We start from the raw sequence: 22139 nt of genomic DNA, 5'->3' as shown, positions 1-22139 counted from the left end.
GTGTGCCTGGTGGGTTACAACCAGTTAATTTGAGACCAGTAGAGTCAGCTTGGGTGAAATGGCAAGAAGAAAGGGACTGTAGGAATCTGGTACCAAGTGTCCTTTCCAAACATCCTGGCAAAAGGCCTGGCTACTGTGCCACAAAGAGGAGGAGAAAAAGGAACTGCCAGTTCAGTGTTCAACTGATCTCCCTACTAGGACCTACAAAATAAACTTTTTAGACTAAATGTCTCAGAATCCTCCAGCCAACATGGCTATTGTAGCTTCTGGAAGATTCTGGGAGCCATAGTCCAAAGAAAAATAATGTTCCAAGTTTTGCTCTGAACAGAAACTATCAGGATCAGGTATGTCTGTCTCTGCTGAATGACTTGCACAACCTATAAGCGTCTCCTTACTCCCTACTTGTTCTGGTTCCTGTGTTTATGGATGCTTGACATGTAGAACTCATGTCAAAATAACTTTTGGCTTCTCCATTCAAACATTTGATAGTTAATTGATAGGACAACCTCTGCCTGAGACCCTTGAAAGAATCACTGCTGCTTTGGGAGCTTGGGTCAAGGAGGCATTAGGGACCAGAAGTGGGGTTCAAGAGTCAAATCTTACCAGTCTCTGCTGCTGAGAATACTGGGTCAGACAGATCAAGAGTTTGATCTGGAATAAGGACATCTCATGGACAGACTTCTAACTTACACACAGACACCTGAGAACTCAATGTCATCTGCATAGGCGACATTGGCATCAATCTGACTTGCCCCTGAAAACTGCATCATTTTGGCACTGGTTTTAACTTTTGGATAATATGTTATTAGCTGTATCCAAATAATAAATCATGGAAAATGGAAGAGAAACCCCATGCCCAGAGAAAAACAGCAGAGCCATTCTTCTGGAGTATGGAGATCTTTCAAGCAACCATCCACAATCTAAAGTCTAATCTCGACTGCAGAAATAATGCAGTTTGACACCATTTAACTGCCATGGCTCAGTGCTATGGCATTTGTAGTTTTATGAGATATTTAACCTTTTTTGTCAGATAAATCTGATGCCACAACAAAATACAAATCCCAGCATTGAGCCATGGCAGTTAAAGCAGTGTCAAACTGCATTATTTCTACAGTACAGATTAAATTTTAGATTATCCAGATTCATATTCAGAGGCCACAGTTGCACTTTTGTTTTTTGACTCATATTGGAACCAATAAATGAGACAAACAAGCAAACAAATCAGCTAGTGGTGATCTTGTCAGAGAAGGAAACCCAAGAGCTAAGAAATCAATTTGTAAAGGAAGAGGCTATGGTAATACACCGAAGGATATAATATGGCCTGGGCCAAAGAATTTGTCAGTTGAGGCTCATGCTAAGAAGGTCACACGGAGCCTGGTAGAAATGATATCCATGTGATGACTTACTCTGCCAGCCAGTGGGTTGGGTGAGTCATTCCTCAGTTTTATTTACTAACCTCAGCTCTCCATTCATGTTCAATGCCTTCAAAACTAGAAAACTCACTCCTTGGACTTTAGGGAGCAAGGGCTAAGGAAGGTGCCTGTGATGTTTCTTTGTTGTCTGGCCAGTCTTTGGAGCGATGTACTCAAGAGGCAGAAGCTATAACACTTCAAAGCACCTTCTTTCTTTTCAGAGACAGCAGGAAAGAGTTTGGAAATGAGGGAAGAGCAGGCTCAAAACAAAGGGTGGTGACTGGGGAAATGGACAAGAGATGATGGCAGTAGTGTCTTTCTCTCTGTAGGCCTGTGCACTGTGCTGATGTTGGCCTGAGACCTGGTGACCTTGGACAGGTCACATGCCCTCAGCCTCAGGGGAAGGCAATGGCAAACCTCCTCAGACCAAATCTTGCCAAGAAAACCCCACAACAGGTTCACTTTAGGGCTGCCATAAGTTGGAAACGACTGGGAGTCATGCACCAAACGACAACAACAACAACAATGTTGCAATGGATGCAAACTGCAGGAAAAAAGATTCCACCTCAACATTAGGAGGAACTTCCTGACAGTAAGGGCTGTGCGACAGTGGAACACACTTCCTCGGAGTGTAGTGGAGTCTCCTTCCTTGGAGGTCTTCAAGCAGAGGCTGGATGGCCATCTGTCGGGGATGCTTTGATTGTGATTTCCTGCATGGCAAGGGGTTGGACTGGATGGCCCTTGTGGTCTCTTCCAACTCTATGATTCTATGATTCTATGAACAGCAACAACCTGCACTTTTTGTCATGGGGTTTGGAGGTCCCTTTTTCCTTCTTCTTTTTAAGGAACCTGTGCTGTATTAGCTGGCTAGTTGTTTAGGCAGAGTCTCACTTACATGACCTTTTTTTAAAAAAAGAATCCTGCATTTGTCGCAAGTCACTCACATCTTCCCATTCATTATTTATCAGAAGGTGGGTGCATAGCCAGCAAAAAACAGAGGTGATAAGACAATGGCTTGCTTACCATGGCAATTTTGGCACAGTACCCCTCCCGAGGAATGATGCCACTGCCCCACTTTTCTAAATAAATCCACTGGATTAATAATTCAGTGCAATCAATAGAGATACTACAAATCAGCAGTTGCAGAGATCTAGACACAAGCTTTTTAGTTGACTGAAGGTTTGTGCTGTAGCACCCAAAGCATTTATCCTTAAGCACTCACTCCCGATAAGCACCATTACTGCTGCATCAGTGGCAATTTAGCAATGTGAACTTTGCTTGGTCCAGAATTTCAGTGTTTTCAAGTAGCATTTTATGCCCAGGTTGGTTTATAATATGTTCTGCTACTGCTGATTTTTCTTGGGTGGCCCAGTCTGCAGTTTCTCTTGTTCCTTGATTCAGGTTTGAGCACTGCGTTTGATGGTCCCAATGTAGACTTGTCCACAGCTGCACAGTATGCAGGAAATTTGAAAACACTGACATTCTGGAGCATGCCAACCACTATCAGGTTGCAATGCACAGGGAAGCCATTGAAATCCACAAACATCTGGACAACTTCATCAGGAAAGAAGAAACCCTGAAAGTAAGTAAAGGATGGCTATCAGTCCTGAAAAACACCAAAATTAAGTCCCAGCAAGTGCAAATGAAAACCACCCAGAGTCAGGGGGATTCCCAGCAGACAATGGATCACTAATTAAATAGACACAAATGTTCTTCACATATCCTCCCACCCTGAGTCCTTGCCATTCACCAACATACCAACATACCCATTAACATATAAATTACTTCCTCTCAACCAAGGGTCACACAGTATATATACCCCACACACTTCCATGCCACCATTCTCTGAAGATGCCAGCCACAGATGCAGGTGAAATGTCAGGAATAGTTTCTTCCAGAATATGGCCTCAGAGCAAGAGAAACCCATAAATCACCCCCCCCCCCCCATAAAAACTATGACTGCTAGATGTGAAAGCCTTTGACTTCACAAATAAATAAATGTCCAGGGTTTCTAGCATATACTCTGACTGATTTTAGTACGGTTGGGCAATTTGCTTCTATTACTGACTTTTACTGTTTGAATTGTATCGTATTGTAATGGCAACATAACCATCTTTGCATCCTACTTGCCAGTTACAATCTCATTACACAGGTTTAGTACCAAACGTAAAGCTTGGAGAGTTGTGCTAAGATAGGTGATTAAATGGTGGCCAGCAGATCTTTCTCTTTTCCAGCCACTTCTCTAAAATACAGCCAGTTTGCCAGCATGACTATATTGGATTAGGTGATAGTATAATCTGTTAAACAGCTCTGATAAATTTTGGTTATGTTTCATCTTGGGTCTCTCTTCCCGTATGAAGAACAGTATGAAGACAGGCTGATATAGTATTCTTTATGGCCAATCCTACAGACATTTCAGTGGTACCAGGTTGGAAGATTGGGCTACATCTTCTTACTAGCCATTTGGGAGTGTACCATCCATATCATGGATGAACATGCTTGAAAATATACACATAGATTTGAAGACTATTTCTAGGAAATCAATGGGAAAATTCATCAAAGAAATCTGACTGGAGAAAACAAACCTGCATTTCTGGTTACTCCAAACCTTCTTCCTTTTTGTGGCACAATTTAAGCCTGGTAGGGAACCATTTTTTATGCTGCCATTGGTAACTAACTGGGAGATGGAAGTCCTTCCAAGTCTACTACAAATCACCCAGAGATCTATCTTCTACCTAGCTTTGATTGATGGGTCAGCTAATGTCACACAGAGAGATCTGTGGCTGTCCTTCCTACTGTACAATTCCTTAGTGGAGAGATATCCAAACTACACCTTTCAGAGGCACTGTGCTGTAAGCCTTAGAAACATGGACTTCATCCCCTTTAAGTCTCTGTTCTCAGGAGATCCCTACTGACAATCAGGGATGCGAACAACTTTAATAATAATAATAAATAATAAAAGTTTTATTTATATACCGCAACCTTCCATAGATCAGGGCGGTTTACAACAGTGAAAAATACATAAATCAACAAATCGCGCGCAAACAGTGCATCAAAGAAACAATAAAAACAATAAAAAGGATAAAACCCCAATTAGCCCTTCCTCATGGCCACGGAAGAGGAGGGAGGCCCTAAAAAGATGTTCATGGGGGGAATGCTTGATGAAATAAGAAGGTCTTTAAATCCTTCTTAAATTGGGCCAGGGAGGTAGTCGAGCGGAGCTCAGCGGGCAGCGTATTCCAGAGGGCCGGGGCGGCGATGGAAAACGTCCGCTTAGTGACGGAAGAAAGCCTAGCCCCTGGCACCTTCAGGAGTTGCTGCCCAGATGTTCTGAGGGTGCGGGACGGAATATATGGGGAGAGGCGGTCCTTCAGGTATCCTGGACCCAAGCCATTTAGGGCTTTATAGGTAATTACCAACGCCTTATATTGAGCTCGGAAGCGAATAGGCAGCCAGTGAAGATCTTTTAAAATCGGTGTTATATGGCTGGTCCTGGGAGCACCAGTGACCAGCCGGGCTGCCATATTCTGCACCAATTGTAGCTTCCGAGTTTGGTATAAGGGTTGCCCCATGTAGAGTACATTGCAAAAATCCAATCTTGAGGTTACCAGAGCATGTACGATCGTTTCAAGGTCCCTCTGGGCCAGGTATGGGTGCAGCTGGCGAATCAGCCGAAGCTGATAACATGTGCTCCTGACCGTCGCACTCACCTGAGCAGTCAGGTGAAGCGACGAATCCAGAAGCACCCCCAGACTGCGCACGGAGTCCTTCACAGGGAGCGTGACCCCGTTCAGGACAGGTGGAACCACCACCATTCCTGGACCAGGGGAACCTATCACTAGTACCTCCGTTTTCTCTGGATTCAGCTTGAGTCGGTTTTCCCTCATCCAGCCCATTACTGACTCCAGACAGGCCACAAGAGGAGAGACACCATCCCCAGTCACTGCATCAGTCGGAGACATAGAGAAAATAATTTGGGTGTCATCAGCGTACTGATAACCCCGCGCCCCATGTCTCCGGATGACCTCTCCCAGCGGTTTCATGTAAATGTTAAATAGCATGGGAGACAGAATGGCCCCTTGAGGGACCCCGGTTTTAAGGGGCCTCTCGTCGGAGCATACGTCTCCCAGCTGCACCATCTGGGACCTCCCAGAGAGGTAGGACCGGAACCACTGGAGCGCAGTGCCCCCGATTCCCACCTCCGCTAGGCGCCCCAGAAGGATACCATGGTCTATGGTATCGAAAGCCGCTGAGATGTCCAAGAGCACCAGCAGGGACACGCTTCCCCTGTCGATACCCAGACGGAGATCATCGACCAAGGCGACCATGGCCGTCTCAACCCCGTAACCCGCCCGGAAGCCAGTTTGAAATGGGTCTAGATAATCCGTTTCATCCAAGACCGTCTGAAGTTGGATTGCAACCGCCCTCTCGATCACCTTCCCCAAAAATGGCAGCAGCGAAACTGGCCGATAATTATTATATACCAGGGGGTCGAGGGAGGGCTTTTTCAGAATAGGTTTTACAATGGCCAATTTGAGTTCTGATGGAAATTGGCCCTCCCTCAAAGATGTATTAATAATCCGGCGTAACAACGAAGTTACCGCCGGTCCCCCCTGGGCCGCTAGCCACGAGGGACAGGGATCGAGAGAGCAGGTCGTCTTCCGGACTCTTCCGAGGAGCTTGTCCACATCATCGGTACTCACCAACTCAAATCGATCCAGTACAATAAAGTCCACGGAGGCTCTGGACACCTCTACCCTAGGTTTTGCTTGAATGTCGGCGTTTGGCTCATTAAGACAACAAAAGGCAGATGAAGTCAGTGTTTCAAATGCAGAAGGAGGAACAAAATCAGGATGTCTTTTAAAACTATGGAGGAAATGATTGCACCTGAGGAAGACATTGGATATTGATTCCACATGAACACTGCTACTTTTTTCTCACTCTGAGTTCACAAATTGTCTCCAAAAGAGTCCACACATCTATAGATTCACAAGTAAGGTGTAATTCCAAAAGGAGTAAATAGGCTAGTCAGCTGTTGTGATGAAATACTTACATGTGATACATGCAGTATGTGCATGTCATGTGTATAGCCATGTGGTTTTAATACTTTTATAGCCAAAGGTGCTACTTATTTCTTTAGAGATGGTTATTTTTAAAACCAATTAATATATTTCATAGAATCATAGAATTGTAGAGTTGGAAGAGACCACAAGGGCCATCCAGTCCAACCACCTGTCATGCAGGAAATCTCAATCAAAGTATACCCAATAGGTGGCTCTGTTTAAAGAACTCCAAAGAAGGAGACTCCACTACACTCCGAGGGAGTGTGTTCCACTGTCGAACAGCCCTTACTGACAGGAAGTTACTCCTAATGTTGAGGTGGAATCTTGTTTCCTGGAGCTTGCATCCATTGTTCCGGGTCCTGTTCTCTGGAACAGCAGAAAACAAGCTTGCTCCTTCCTCAATATCCCTTCAAATATTTAAAGAGGGCTATCATATCACCTCTTAACCTTCTCCTTGACCTATTTGGTAGGGATCTAAAGAATACTTGTAAATCACTACTTGTAGATTTTTTCATCCTTGATTAGAAAGAGTATCTCAGCACATCAAGACATCCTAATGGAAAAAGTTATCTATTTCTGTTTCTCACATGTTGGGAGGGAGGGTCTGTAAAAATTCATATTGCTTTTGCATGAAAAATATTGTTCGTTACAAAAAAGCCACAAGATTTTATACAAACAGTATTTTCACAAATAGCGTAACTCAGAACATATGAGTTTGTGGAGTCGAAGGCTTTCATGGCCGGCATCAATAGTTTTTTGTGGGGTTTTCGGTCTATGTGGCCATGTTCTAGAAGAGTTTTCTTCCTGATGTTTCGCCAGCATCTGTGGCTGGCATCTTTTGAAGATGCCAGTCACAGATGCTGGCGAAACATCAGGAAGAAAACTCTTCTAGAACATGGCCACATAGACCGAAAACCCCACAAAAAAACCCTATATGAGTTTGTGTTTTGAGGTGAAGCAGTATAAAAAAAAGTTTAATAAGAACAATGTGAAATTCTTCATTATTTTATGGAAGAAAGAAAGAAAAATTTATATCCCTCATATTTAGGATGTTTTGTAGATGTGTGCTATGCCTCAGTTCAATTATCATCTTTGGTTCTGGAAGTGTGTTCCAAGGACCATAGGCTATTTTGGTTCTTGTTCTACAACTAAGGAAACAGAAGAGGGCTGTTTGAGAGGGAGATTTGAGTTTCTCTCTCTCCTATGGAACTTCCTAAGGAAGACGATTAGGACTCAGATTGTTCCCGTCCTCCCAGAAAGCACCCAAACTGAACAGATGTAGATGAATCCTCTTTCATTTCAGTCAAAGGGGAGGAACTCAGAGGAGGAGGAAATTGCCCAAAAATGGAAAATAACTGCAAAATAGTGGTTCTTCCTTTTCGCTTGAAAAGTTCTAGTTAGGGAGGATCTATTGCACCCACCGATGAAAGAATTGCTCCTTTTTCTGTTTTTGTTTCTCTAAACAAAGTGCCATGAACCTCAGGAGGTTCACAGCACTCAAGTCTATAAAGGGCAAGATGGTTTTCATATTAAAGTTTTATAAAGTCAGCTTGTTTGCATCAATAAAATATTTAACTTTCTATAGTCTCTCTCTTTCTTTTAACAGTGTTAAATTCCAAATAAATACTTTCAAGCATCTTCTGAAATTCAGAATCACTGCCACAATAATGGCAGTTCCCCTGCAACAGATGTGATAAAGTCTGGACAGAAGCAGATGGTGTGGCCAGAGTGAGGTCTGGGAAAAGCCAAGTTACTGAAACACAGCAGAAGCGCCAAGGCACCAGGATGTGAGAACTATTTTGCATTGCCAGCTCTTATGGTTTTATAGCAAGCCTTGTTAATTCAAACGCCCAACAGGTCCTAGTAAATCGGATTTGGCTGGTTCAAAAGAAGGAGAATATGCCAAATAATACCTTTTGTAATGTCACAAGTAGGAGTGGATGGGAAAGATGTTCTCTGCCTGAGGACCAAGTGAGACACTGCCAATCAGACATTACCAAGGTAGATGTCAGACTCTCAGTATTAGGTACCTTCATATATAATGAAACCTGTCAGATTCTCAGTATTAGGTACCTGCTTCATATTCAATTAGGTACCTTCATATACAGACACTCAGGTACCTTCATATAGAAATGTCAGACTCTCAGTATTAGGAACCTTCATATACAATGAAACCTGCCAACTCAACCAAGTGGTCAGCCCTTGATACTATGAGATAAAATTTTAAAATAAAAAATGAAACTTCTGTTTCTCTACTCTATTTTCCACAACTTACTTAGCTGAAGATAAAAACAGAGCTAAAAGATAAAAGCTTAACATGGAAGCCCTTTTGAAGATTCTAAATGTTGTGGGCTAAGATCTTGAATCCAGAGATGTATCACATGTGCAACACTAAGATATATCTCCCATCCGATCCTTACCCACCCATCTGTTCTCTACTGCATTCCCCTTGCACAATAATTTCCTAGGAGATACAAGTTGGGGAGACTGGATGAGAAGTGTCCAACCATTTCTCTATTGCTGGGATCAGTGTCTCAGGAGGATCTCTAGAAAGTTCCAGAGCATGCATCCAGCTATAGAAAAACTACTAGAAACTTCATTGCTGCTCCATCTCCTCTTTCCACTCACCAGGAAAAGGCAATACTGGGAGGTTTGCAGCAGCAAAAGGGTATTTTTTTTAGGGAGAGGTGGATTTTGGTACTTGTGTGGCCAGTACAGAATTCCAATCTCCACAACAAAGAAATGTGTTATAAGGGCATTAGTTGGATTTACACCATCGTAACACACTAAGATGGCACCAGCTGTGGTTTTCTAAAATCTAAATAAATAACATTTATTATCTTTTATTATTATTGTATTATTATATTATGAATGGAAGACATCATGGAGGGATACATTCAGAGGTCTGCAAAATTACTTTTGAGCAAAGAGATGTTGAGCTGAATGGAACTAGGAGAAAATGCATTTATTTTTTGTGTTAATATTAAGAAATCCATAATTATATATAAAGGCCCTGAATTGGGTGCAGACATTGTGAAGAAAGTCTGAACCCAATTCAGGGTTGTGGACCTGTGTCATATAAGCAGGACTTAACAGGCCCAGGAGGAATTTGGGGGTAAATCAACCCTATAGACAAGTCCTTAGTGGCTATATTTCATTTACAATTTCTTTAAAAAAGCACTAACATGTAAATAAGGGCCCTTTCACACTATATCATTGTAGCAATGTGATTCTACTTTAACTGCTATGGTTAAAGTAGAATCTGTTTTGGTTTTGCTATGGTTCTGGGATTTACAGTTTAGGAAAGGGCATTTAAAATTGTCAGTTTAGAGAGCTCTAGTACCTCACCAGACTACAATTACATATAATGTACAGTAGCTATGGTAGTTAAAGTGGAATGATACTGCTATCATTGTGTAGTGTGAAAGGACCCTTGATGCACCTTAGTACCTTTTTACCATTTAATCCATTATGTCTCCCCTGGAAAAGTTCATTTTGCTCAGCAGACACATGTACATTTGCATGCAACTGGAAGGTCCAGTCAGTAGATGATGTAATCAATTCAGAGAGTTGCCAAAAACTCCTGCCTACACAACATTTGTTTTATAGATGAAGGTACCTTTCCCATCAGACTTCTGATATCCATATTCTTAGGAGGCTCTAACAGGCTGAGAGTTAATAAACCAATAATTGTGATGATGATGATGATGATGATGATGATGATGATACAAAGAAGAACAGAACAAAAACAATACAACCAATAATTAGGGGCCATCATTACCTCCCAATGAAAAATTAATCGTTATATAAACATATTAAGATCCCTCCCAGGGTGGGGATGACACTTGCAGTACCTTATGATTTGTACACTCAGAGGAGAGAGCCATTCCTCCACTCCCCATGATTAGGATGACAGTTCCAGTTTGGGAGCCATCAGAATTGGAACAAGACTGAGTTCTCTTCCCATCTGCAAGAATGCTGGCTGAAAGAGAGTGCTCCTCTCTTTTTGCCACTTCTACATGCAGAGAATCAAAATGAAAAGAAAGTAATAAAAAAAGTTGACTAACCTAACCCACCTGAGCTCGGCTCACAGGGATCAATGTCCTCATCGTCACTGGGGCATTCAGCTGAGGCCACCAGGATGTCATCTGTGGTCTGCAAAGGAAACAAAGAGCCCATCTGAATTAATCAAACTGGTCCAACTATGTCCTCATCGATATCACTGTCCAGGTTTGCAGGCACGGGCAGTCATCCAAGAGACACACAACACCCAACAAGTTTTTTTTTTTAATGGTGATGTAAGTTTCTTTTTTTATTCATGCACAGATACAGATTATGTTTCCACTAGGTATTTTTCTAAATAGTGATGTAAGGTTCTTTTTTTAAATTGATAGCAACAGAGGATTATGTCAGATGTCCGGTGGGACAGATGGTGCTGCTCACTATTGTTCTGATTCCGACTGCATCACACTGCTTGTCTCCAGTTTTGCTTCCTCTCTTGTGCTCCACTTAATTTCTTCTCCTTCTTTCTCATATTTTCTTCAATACACTTCCCTGTGTTGGAATAGCTCTACACCATTCAGCCATAATTCATGCACCCAGAATTTTGGCACAGAAACCCAGATTTTTTTCCTGATCATTGGTTCTGGTTTTGAACCCTCTTCTACAGGATCCCCCTGAATTTTTAAAGAAACTCCAATGTGCCATACCAGTGTGTGACTGGATGGGGGTATTGACTGCACACTTGATAGGTCCTGCTTGAGGTTCATAACACCCAAACAGAAAGTAGATGCATTGGTACATCTACAGAAGTGATGAATGCAGAGTTTAATTTGTTTTCATGGCCAAGGCTCAACTTGGTGATACAAAAAATAAAGTAAAATCACAGAGTATGTTCAAGGTGTATGTTCTTCCCCAGACAGTAATTCCATCAACCTTAGAATAATTTATTATTATAATGATATAGTACTGTCTAAATATATAGTGTTTTGCAAAGTAGCTAGAAGAAGAAAAAGGAAGAGGAGGAGGAAGAAGAAAGTGAAAGAGAGAGAGAGAAAGAGAGAGAGAAAATCACATAGCTTCGTCCCCAGAGGTGTATGTTCTAAATTTGAGTGCTGGGGAGACAAAAGGAGAGTAGGATGAGGAAGAAAGTGAGATACAAAAGTAACAAAGGATGAATTGTCAACATCTGCTATTGCATCTCAGTTGCACTTCAGAAAGCAAAGTGGTAAAACCCATGCTTTGCACTCAAGAACCCACCCACCTCCATACTGAAATCCAGGCATCTTCCAATATATAGAGCCACTGCTAAAATGGGCCAGTGCTGAGGAGTAGGAACATGTGAGAATTTGAACTGAATTTTCAAAGACGAAGCTGTGTCAAAGTGAAACTAGACATTAATTTGAATATATATTTTCTGAGATAAATCTGTTGTTCATCTTACAATAAGATTTCTTCAGCAGACTTTAAAAATTAAGCCTATGTTTATCTTCCAGTAAACAACCACAAAATGAAACACCCTAAATGCGAGATAAGTAGGTTAGGAAAATGATGTGGTATAGCAAACAGATATCCGTCACCACTTACAGGTGTACCTTAGTAAAACATGTGGAGCACATGATCTAGCCTGACCCTTACTTTATATACCAAATTAGAACGGATTGCATGACACCTTTAAAAACAACAAATTTATTAGGATATGAGATTTCATGGACAAACATGGAAATACAGCTCAGTTTCTCAGATGCATTTTTAAAGGACTTACCAACATTTGTCCATTTATTCTCATATGGGAGAAGAGTAATCAAGATTTTAAAAATGAAGGAGAAAGCAAAACTGACCAATTTGTCTGTCCTTACCATACAGACTTTGGTTTATCTGTTAGTCAGTCTGCTGTTAGTCAAGGTTGAGACTATCCAACCAGACAAAAGTGTACGAATCAGTATAAGCCAGTTTTATAATCTTCATACAATTCTCCTAAGGTATTAAAAATCATATGTACATCTGATGGCTGTTCTACGTTTCCAGCCACTAAGGAAACACAAAATGAACACTATCTAGGTTTGTGCAATGTAAATATTGCTGTGAGCGGCATTTCCTGAACACTTCAATTTCTTTCCCCTTCTAATTGGAAGGTGAAAGATGGACGAAAGCTCTGCTTGGCAAAAATGAATTTTGGCTACTATTAGTAGAACACATGATAAATGTGCATAATTTGCAGGGCAGTTGCTTTGAGAGTTTTCATTAGAGGAGGATTTAAAAAGCAAAAGAGAATCTCTCCCTTTGCCACCAATGTGTAATGGATGACATGCAGAGCGATAAAATCATAACAAGGCATGCTTGGATTAACAGACCTCTTGGGTGACTGGTTAAATTCATCATAATGGTTTATATTTAACTCTTAAGATTTTTTTTTTAAAAAGGGATTTTCCAAAGGCAGGCCAGGAGTGTTAGCTTTCCTTATCCCTTCATTGTCAGCTTCTTTCCTCTCAGTACAAATGCAAGATAACTTGATGCTTTCTGCATTTGGTGTGGGGTGGTGCAACCAAAGGTTTGGTAAGATCATATGCAAACATATAATATGTGAGTTGGAAAAAAACACATCTCTTGAAAAACCAGGGCTGGCTGAAGTCCATAACAAAAAAAGGCTTGATAAGATGGCAATGCACAAGGTGCTTTAGCTTAGAAGGGTGAGCAAGTAAGGAGACAAAGAGGGGTATGTAGAGATCTGGAGAAAGTGGACAGGAGAGACAGGTAGATAACTCTTCAGGGGAGATTAGTGGATCTGTTGCCATTGGGGCCAGTGAATCAACTCTCATTTTTATAGTATGTCCTCTCAAAGCTGCTCTGAGTTGCACAGGAATTGTCCAGGTGCTATATCCTATTCTCAATTCTCAGTTCAGCACTGAGAGAGCTCTCCTACGCCTGGAGCAGCTGCAGGATGTGTGGACATAAAACTAAGAGTGGATTCATCAATGCATCTACTGGCTGTCTGTACCTCTCACAATGCTAAAAACCAGGGTCACCTAATGAATCTGAATGGTAGAAGGTTAAGGACAAATGGAAAAAAAAAAGCTCTTTCATATAACATTTAGTTTATCTGCAGAATTCTTTACTATATGTTGTAGTGCTGGCCACCAACTTGGACAGTCTTGAATGCAGGTTGGTCAGATTCATGAAATATAATGCTATCAAAGATTACTAGTTGGCTTATATTTTATATAGTATGCATCTGAATACCAATTACTGGGGAACATGAGTGGGAAGATACTCTTTCGTTTAAATGCAGTGGGCCCTTGATAATTGCTGGCGTTCGGTTCCATTCTAGGACCCCAATGGATACCAAAATTCATGGATGCTCAAGACCCATTATATACAGTGGCATAGTAAAATGACATCCCTTATATAAAATGGCAAAATCAGTGTGCTTTTTGGCATTTATATATTTTTCAAATATTTACAACCTGTGGACAACTGAATCTGTGGATAAAGAATCTGTGGATATGAAGGGCCTACCGTACCAACTGTGGGCTTTTGCTTGTCCACTATGCCAACAAAATGCTGGACTAGATAGGCCTCATCTAAGCAGCATGGCTCCTGTAGGTTTTATGAGGAGGTTATTTTGTATTTGAGACAACATGGTGTAGTGATTTGAACTCTATGGAACCAAACCTCTATGACTCTAGCGACTAGGGTTTGAGACTGCACTCAGCCATGGAAACCTCCTGGGTGACCCTGGGCAAGTCACATTCTTTCATCCTCATAGGAAGGCAAGATCACACCCTATCTGAACAAATCTAGCTAAAAAACCTGTGATAGGTTTGTCTTAAGGTTGCCATAAGTCAAAAAGGACATGAAAGTGCATGACAACAAATGTCTGTGTTGTAGGTATGTGAATTAATGCAGAATAGTAAGAACTTGTCTAAAGGTAGGCTGATATGTTTAAATAAATTCTACTCTATTCAATATTAATATATTTTAATTTTTTAAAACTTTGTTTAAATGAATGTTTTGTCATTTATTTGAATGCTTGCTCATTCCCTGACCAGAATATTAAGAGAATCACATGTTAGGAAGCAGCTTGGTAGAACAGTTCCTTCACATTTTCCCTTGTGTCTCTAAAAATAGATTTTTTTACTCTCTCTCTGGCTTTGCTTCGCGAATGAAGATTCAGGAAGGACTCATCCCACGCTTTGTACAAGCGCGCTGGTGACTAGAAAGGCCAATCTGGGATAAACAGGTCCGGTTGCAGAAAGCACAGTGGAAAGTCTCCTTGGGTGATGTTTCTGGGTTGCGGTTCTTCTGCATTGTAGGCTGGTGTGTGCCTTTGTCTCTTTGTCTTTGTTTGACCGCATCAGAAGATGCCCATTGGCCACGGCTAGCCAACTGGGTTGTTGGGGATGAGTTTTCTTTAGGACACCTTTTCTAGGCCCCTCTCCATATGGAGCAAGCAGTGCTCTCCTTAAAAAAGGCTGCTTGGTCATTCAGGATGCTGCCGAACAAGATTGTCATCCCCAGTCAGTCTCGAGCGACCAAAGTCTTGAACCGCCTGCATGCAGGGTTGGGTCTGCGGCTTCCAGTGCATCTTTACACCTGCCATTTCATCCCTCGGCTATCGCTACAGGGCTTTTTCGGAGATTGGATGTATCCTTCGAGCCTGTGCAATGGATTTTTCTGGTGGAGCGCAGCGTGCACAGAACTAGCCTCACCCTTTAAACCAGAGGTTCGTCTGCTGAGGCCTTGACAAGCATGGACGGTGGCAGCGAGGTCCTTGGGTCATAGGTTTGATTAGAGTTTCCTTCTCTTAGATGGTTGACCTTACAGGATTAGATGAGCACCATCTGCCCGGGTTTGGGATTAGAGTTTTCCTTCTCCTAGGATGGTTGCCATTTTTTAATACTTAAGATAAATAGACAATGACATAACTTTGCATCTCACAAGGGGTAGCCCCAGATCTCCCATCTTGTCATTGTGTTCCAGGATTGTGGTAGTGTTCCCTAATACCAGAACAAACAGTTTCTTCATCTGCTCCTATTACTTTCCAGTGTCTCAGCAACTAGGGTTGCAATTCTGTGCACTGGGAATAAGTCCTATTCAACAGACTAGGGCTTACTTCTAAGTAGAAATATCTCAGATTACACAGTAAATTTATTAATAACTGCTCATGATCACAAAATGTGTTGTCTATCAGTTTATTTTATTCTCTTTGTAATACTGTAGATATATTTTCTCATATTTTAGGTGATGTGATGTGTGTGTGTGTGTGTTCAATAATAGCTTCTTATAATCAGTTCCTAACACAAATATTTAAAGTGAAAGCCACTGCTTAAATCTTTTGGTTCGCTCTTCCTGTTTGAGTCTGGACAGATTACATTCTAGAGCTGTAAGATAAATTTACTGAAAGCTAATACTTTGCTTTTAAAAAGAAAATAAAGAAAAGAGCCTAAAGTGATGGGATTTCTAGCAGAAATCAACAGGGTATGAAAAATCAGGACAGAGTTCATGTGGGGAAAAAAAGATTGCATTTCAGGAGGCTAGATTAACTGAGCAATTTTCTCACCAAGACTGTGTAATTTAAATTTAATTTACTATGTGTGAAGATGATCTCTCTGACTGGCTGTTGAGACAATAATGGAAAGAAAACTCAAATATGTCACATTAATCAATCCTATTCTTGAGCTTCCCTCTTCCTTGCACCTAAAATCTTATATGCAATAAATCCATCTGTCCATCCTCTAACAAGATACAAAACAGGTGTGGGTGGCATGTGGTTCTCCAGGTGTTGCTGGAATGAACCTCCCATCAGCCCTAGTCAACACAGTCAGGTGTGAGAGATGGAGGGACATGAAATTCGACAAAATCTTGATGACTCGAAGTTGTCTACCTCCAAATTGCACACAAAAAAATCAGGGGAGAATAAGGTCTATTCTGCACTGCAGAAATAAAGCAGTTTGACACTGCTTTAACAGCCATAGCACAATGCTATGGAATTTGAGAATTTGTAGTTTGCTGTGGCACAAAATCTCTCTGACAGAAAAGCCTAAATAGCTCACAAAACTACAAATCCCAGAATGTATTTTCAAACTGCATTATTTCTGCAGTGCAGACTGCACCTTGGTCAAAAGGTAAGGAACTCTTTCAGTCTGAGAGCCAAAGTCCATTTCTAAGAATTTCCAGACGCCACATCTCTGTGCTGGGCAGGGCTAACAATGAAAGAATGGGGCCAAAATATAATTATATTTTATCTTTTTGTTTTTACCGCCAGATACTCTTTTCTGAGCAGGAAAATACAATTTCCTGTGAAGAAAATGTTTTCATGCAAAAATACCAAATGTGATATTTTTTGTGCTGAACATTTCCCAAACAGTGAATTGTCTGGACATTCCAGTGCTCATTGCTTCCTTTGAGAACCAATAATCTCTGGCACATACCACTGAAATGGAAAGACTATTCTAGGATGGACTGCAAAGTCTACTAGTCAAGACGGTTACATGCCAGTTCCAGTATTAGTAGTACCATATGCCTGCAAATTGGTTGTTGAGGAGGGTGCTATAAAGTTGCACTTGTGTCCTTGTGTCCACTAGGTAAACACAGTGTTGAACTAGACAGATCTCATAAAGTTCTTGTTATGATCTTAACCTGAAATCATTACAGTAAAAGAACAAAGGTATGCATTGCTTTGGAAACCAGCATAGAAAGAAACAATGGCAGCACCATGTTGAGAAGCCTTTCATATTGAGGTTAATCTTATTAAAATTAAAAGATGGCTGACAGTTGTAACCATAGGATTTTAAAATAATTTCTTACAGGATCATAGCCTAGGTCTTTCCCATATGAAATACAGGCTATATTATAATGTTATTGTATTTTAGTTACACCTAAATACTCTAAAGGCACCAGATTCTGTCTGATCATGGAAGCTAATCATGGTCAGCTTTGGTTGGTACATGGATGGGAAAAACCAATCAATATGAGGTGCTATAGGCTATATTTCAGAGGAAGGAACTGGTAAAATTACTTCTGAGTATTCCTTGCCTAGGATAACCCTATGAAATTCATGGGTTTGCCATAAGTTGGTAGGTGATGTGAAGGCACATACACACTCCCCCCCCCCCTTTTCAGGTGCCACAATTCTGCAAGTCTCTTGCTTAGAAAGTCTTGCCATCAATGACTGGATCAATCCATAACTGGAAAAAAAATTTAATCTGGCTTCAATGGTTTCTCTTTCTACTCCTTCTTTCCTTAATAGCCATTGCCACCATAATGGGATCAACTAATGAGCCATACAACACTACTTCATGCACAGCATCTGGTTTAATAAATGAACTCCTGTCCATTCAAAATAATAGCCACTCTTGTTTCAAGCAACCATCTTCCTGGTTCTCTTTCACACTCTACAGTTATAACACCATGATTCTATTTGAAATGGCCATGATTTCAATCCAACAAAATCCTGGGCTCTGTAGTGTGATGAAACACTAGAGGTCTCTGGGTCAGAATTCTAAATTACACTCATTTGAGTGTTTGACAAAGGCTCTGGGAAAGCAGGTTATAAATCCCTCCTTGACCATGGAAACCCATTGGGTGACCTTGGGCAAGTCACATGCTCTCAGCCTCAGGGGAAGGCAAAGGCAAACCTCCCATGACCAAATTTTGCCTGTGATAGGTTCATCTTAGAGCTGCAGTAAGTCTGAAATGACCAGAAGACACACAACAGTAACAGCAACTGCAAATTCTGAGATTCCATAGTATAATACCAGGACAGTTAAAGGGGAATCATAGTGCTATAACTGTGTAGTTATAGCACTATGATTCCCCTTTAACTGTAGTGTGTAGTGTGAAAAGGGCCCTGGGTAAAGAGGCCCTTAAGTTTCCCTTTGAGGAACAGACTGTGGAAATGCAACCTGGGTATTCATTTCTTCAGAGAAACACAATCCTTTTTAGACCTTCCTCTGACCTCTGAAATTATAGAAGATGCGGTCACCTTGATATTTTTGAACAAGGGGCAGAAAGTTACTGCATATGGTCCTGACGACTGAAGAAATTGCCTATCCTATGAATCTAGGCTTTGTTGCACTAGTCAAGCAGCAATAAAAAACGAATGGCATCAGGCTGATTAATGGGTAAATGTCTCAGCAATCCCCTTCAGAAATCCGAGCATTCATTTGTTTTTCTTTGGAATTGGCCCTACCACCTCAGAGTTATTTAAAACACACACATTACAATGATTAATGTTTTAAAACTAAGGCAACCTAAATTGGAATTTAAGATCAAAGCATTTGCTATGACTCTGGACTGAATTGGATTCAGGAATTATCCCTGAACTATTATATTGACTGATATATTTCAGTGACAATGAGCTGTTTTGGGCATTTCACTGAATGAGTATTTACACTGTGTATACTGATATTCCAAGCTAACACAGGTATGCCTCTAAGTTAAATACTGTGTTTAGTGTTATGAGAAGGAGTATAGGTGAAACTTGTATACATGTATTTCCCCTCCATTGTGGCTGCTGGCCATGCAGCTGAGTTCAGAAACCTCAATTAATCACCATTTGCCAAGTTAATCAGATTTAACAAACTGTTGTTAATGTTAACTATTTTGTGGTGAAACAAGGGAACTGCAAACCATCACTTGAAAATATGGCTTGTTTCTTTCTTTTTTTTTTTTATTTTTTTTTCAAACTTTTATTAAATATTAAAAAACATACAACAAAGATTTAAAAAATCCATATCTCAAATATAATCTAAAATAAAAATATAATTATTACAGTGTTCTTCTCCCTCCTTCCCAACTTCCTTGATTACTGACTGATTTTTAACATTATCTACTATTTTCCCTACTGAACTCTAATTAGTCCTATTACTACTGTTGATTCTTTCAAGTTTTCTTAAATAAAATAATCTTCATAGCCTTCCGTATTAACGATTATTCATTATCCCTGTTTTTACTTAACCTAATAAGCTCTAAGTGTTTCTTCTTATATAATTCTTATACACCCACAGTTAATATAACCACTCTATTTTTAATTCTCCTTTCAAAATTGTCAACAATATTTGTTATTGTTATTATTATTTCACAGAGAAGTAACTATCTTTACAGCAACTTTACCCTCACATATCTGTCTGTCACCTTAAAGAAAAAGAAAAAGAGAGGAAAGGAAAAAAGAAGAAAAAAGAAAAAAGAACCATTCCTATTTTTACTCTATATTCTATACATCCTCTATAATAGCATACATCTTATCTTCCTTTAGGTTACCCAGATATGTTTTCCAAACCTTCCACTCTTCATAGAAATCTTCCAAAGGTCTATTTTTCACCAGGTGTGTCAATTTCTCCATCTCGTAAATATCCAGCATTTTCCATCTCCAATCCTCGATTGTTGGGCAGAATTCTTTTTTCCAATTCTGAGCGAGAGTCTTCCTGGCTGCAACTAGCGCCAGTAATATAATTTTTTCAAATTTTTTTTCATATTCTATGTCCTCCATCATATTTAAGAGATAGAACTTAACAGTCGGTCCTCCCTTCAATCCAAAGATTTTTCTCATCTCTATATGTATCTCTTTCCAAAATTTCCTTACAATGGGACAATTCCACCACATATGTAAGTAGTTTCCTACCTCTTTGCTACATTTCCAACAAAGATTCCTATTATTTTTAAACATTTTAGATAATCTATGTGGAGTAAGGTACCATCTAAACATGGACTTGTATATATTTTCTTTTAGATCCACACAAATAATTTGTTTGATTTTTCCCTTCCAAAGTTTCTCCCAATGGTCTAATTGTATTGGTTCATTTATATCTTTGGCCCATTTTATCATAAATTCTTTCACTGTTTCTGATTCCAATTCATACTCTAATATTAATCTATATAAATTTGAAATTTGTTTCTGTGGATTTTTAATTATCCTTTCAAATTTTAAATCTCCTTCCCCAATTCCACCTTCCCTCAGATCAAATATAAAGCGCTCTCGAATTTGTCTATAAGAGAACCAATTACTGTGTATACCCTCCAAATACAAATCCTCTTGCGATTTCATTGCCCTTTTGCCTTCAGTCTGTTTTGTAATCTCATTGTATGTCACCCAGCCCTCCCTTTTATATTGTTCCCTACCAAAAATAGCTTCATTTGATGATGTCCACAGTGGAATTCTAGGGCACCATTTTTTTTTATATTTTAACCAGACCTTAAACAACGATTTTCTGATAAGGTGATCATTAAAATTACTATCTACCTTTTGTTTATCATATACTAAATATCCATGCAGGCCAAATTTTAAATCTATTTTTTCCAAATTCAAATTTTTTCTATTTTCCAATCTTATCCAATCTAACATCCAATCGAGAGCACAAGCTTGGTAATACCATTTAAGATTGGGTAGTGCCAATCCCCCTTTATCCACCGAATCATATAATATTTTCATTTTTATTCTGGGCTTTTTTCCATTCCATATAAATTTAGATATATCTCTTTCCCACTGTCTAAATGGCATTTCACTAACTATTATAGGGAGACTTTGGAAGAGGAAAATCATTTTTGGAAGAATTACCATCTTTATAATAGCTATCTTTCCCATCCATGAAATTTTTAAATTTTTCCAATTTGTCAAATCTTTTTTAATATTTTTCCAACTTCTGACATAATTGTTTTCAAAAAGATCTTTATTTTTTGTAGTAATATTGATACCCAAATATTTCACCATTTTTTTTCTTGAAAACCCGTATTCTCAATTACATTATTCCTCTCTTCTTTTGTCATATTCATCATCAATATTGCTGTTTTTTCTTTATTTATTTTGTATCCGGCAGCCCTACCAAACTTTTCAAATGTTTCCAATATTAATTCCTTACTTTCTACTGGGTTTGCAATCGTTAGCACTAAATCATCAGCATAAGCTCTTACCTTATACTCCTGTTTTTTTAATTTAAAGCCTTGTATCAATTGATTTTCTCTAATATTATTAAGTAATACTTCCAATACTACAATAAAGAGGAGCGGAGAGAGTGGACATCCTTGTCTCACTCCTCTGTTTACTGTACAACTATTTGTTCTTTCACCATTTACCCAAATTCTAGCTTCTTGTCTTTCATAAATTGCTTCAATCCAATTTTGAAATACCGAACCCACGTCCATTTTTTTCAGTAATTCAATCAGAAATTGCCAATATACATTGTCAAATGCTTTTTCCGCATCAATAAATATAAGAGCCAATTTCTTATCTATATTTTTTTCATGAATCTCGATTAAATTAATTAAATTTCTTATGTTATTTTTAATCATTCTGTTTGGTAGGAAACCGGATTGATCTTTTTGAATCCAATCAGTCAGAACACTTTTTAATCTTTCTGCCAAAATTGTTACAAATAGTTTGTAATCTGTATTCAATAATGCAATCGGCCTATAATTTTTAATCAGTGTTCCATCTTTTCCTTCTTTTGGGATCAAGCTTATATCTGTTTGAGTCCATGTTTGTGGTATCCACCCCTCACTATTTCATTTAATATATGTACTAACGGTTCTTTGAGATATTCGTAACATTTTTTATAATATTCATTCGTAAAACCGTCTGGACCTGGGGTTTTCCCCGACTTACTTTTTTTTATTGCATCAACCAATTCGTTTAAAGTAATCGGGTTATTCAAAATTTCTTTCTGTTTTT

At 39.6% G+C, this 22139-nt stretch overlaps 1 protein-coding gene across 31 annotated transcripts in view; it reads right to left on the bottom strand.

Annotated features, from left to right (window-relative positions):
• NRXN1 (neurexin 1) overlaps positions 1–22139 on the bottom strand; it is a 1287731-nt gene that overhangs the window by 21601 nt on the left and 1243991 nt on the right. For 23 of the 31 annotated variants that reach the window (XM_089528929.1, XM_089528947.1, XM_089528933.1 and 20 more), the window contains one exon: positions 10543–10630. The exons of 1 other annotated variant lie outside the window; for it this stretch is intronic. In XM_089528929.1, coding sequence (XP_089385055.1) covers positions 10543–10630 — 88 coding nt within the window. The remainder of the gene's footprint in view (positions 1–10542; positions 10631–22139) is intronic. 7 more of the 31 variants (XM_089528930.1, XM_089528948.1, XM_089528962.1 and 4 more) reach the window with 1 other exon arrangement.

Source organism: Sceloporus occidentalis, unplaced genomic scaffold (genome assembly GCF_023333645.1).
Source record: "Sceloporus occidentalis isolate IW3139 unplaced genomic scaffold, rSceOcc1.0.p SCAF_6, whole genome shotgun sequence".
NCBI lineage: Eukaryota > Metazoa > Chordata > Lepidosauria > Squamata > Phrynosomatidae > Sceloporus > Sceloporus occidentalis.
Note: the sequence above shows the minus strand (reverse complement) of the source record. Positions and strands in the feature narration are given on the sequence as shown.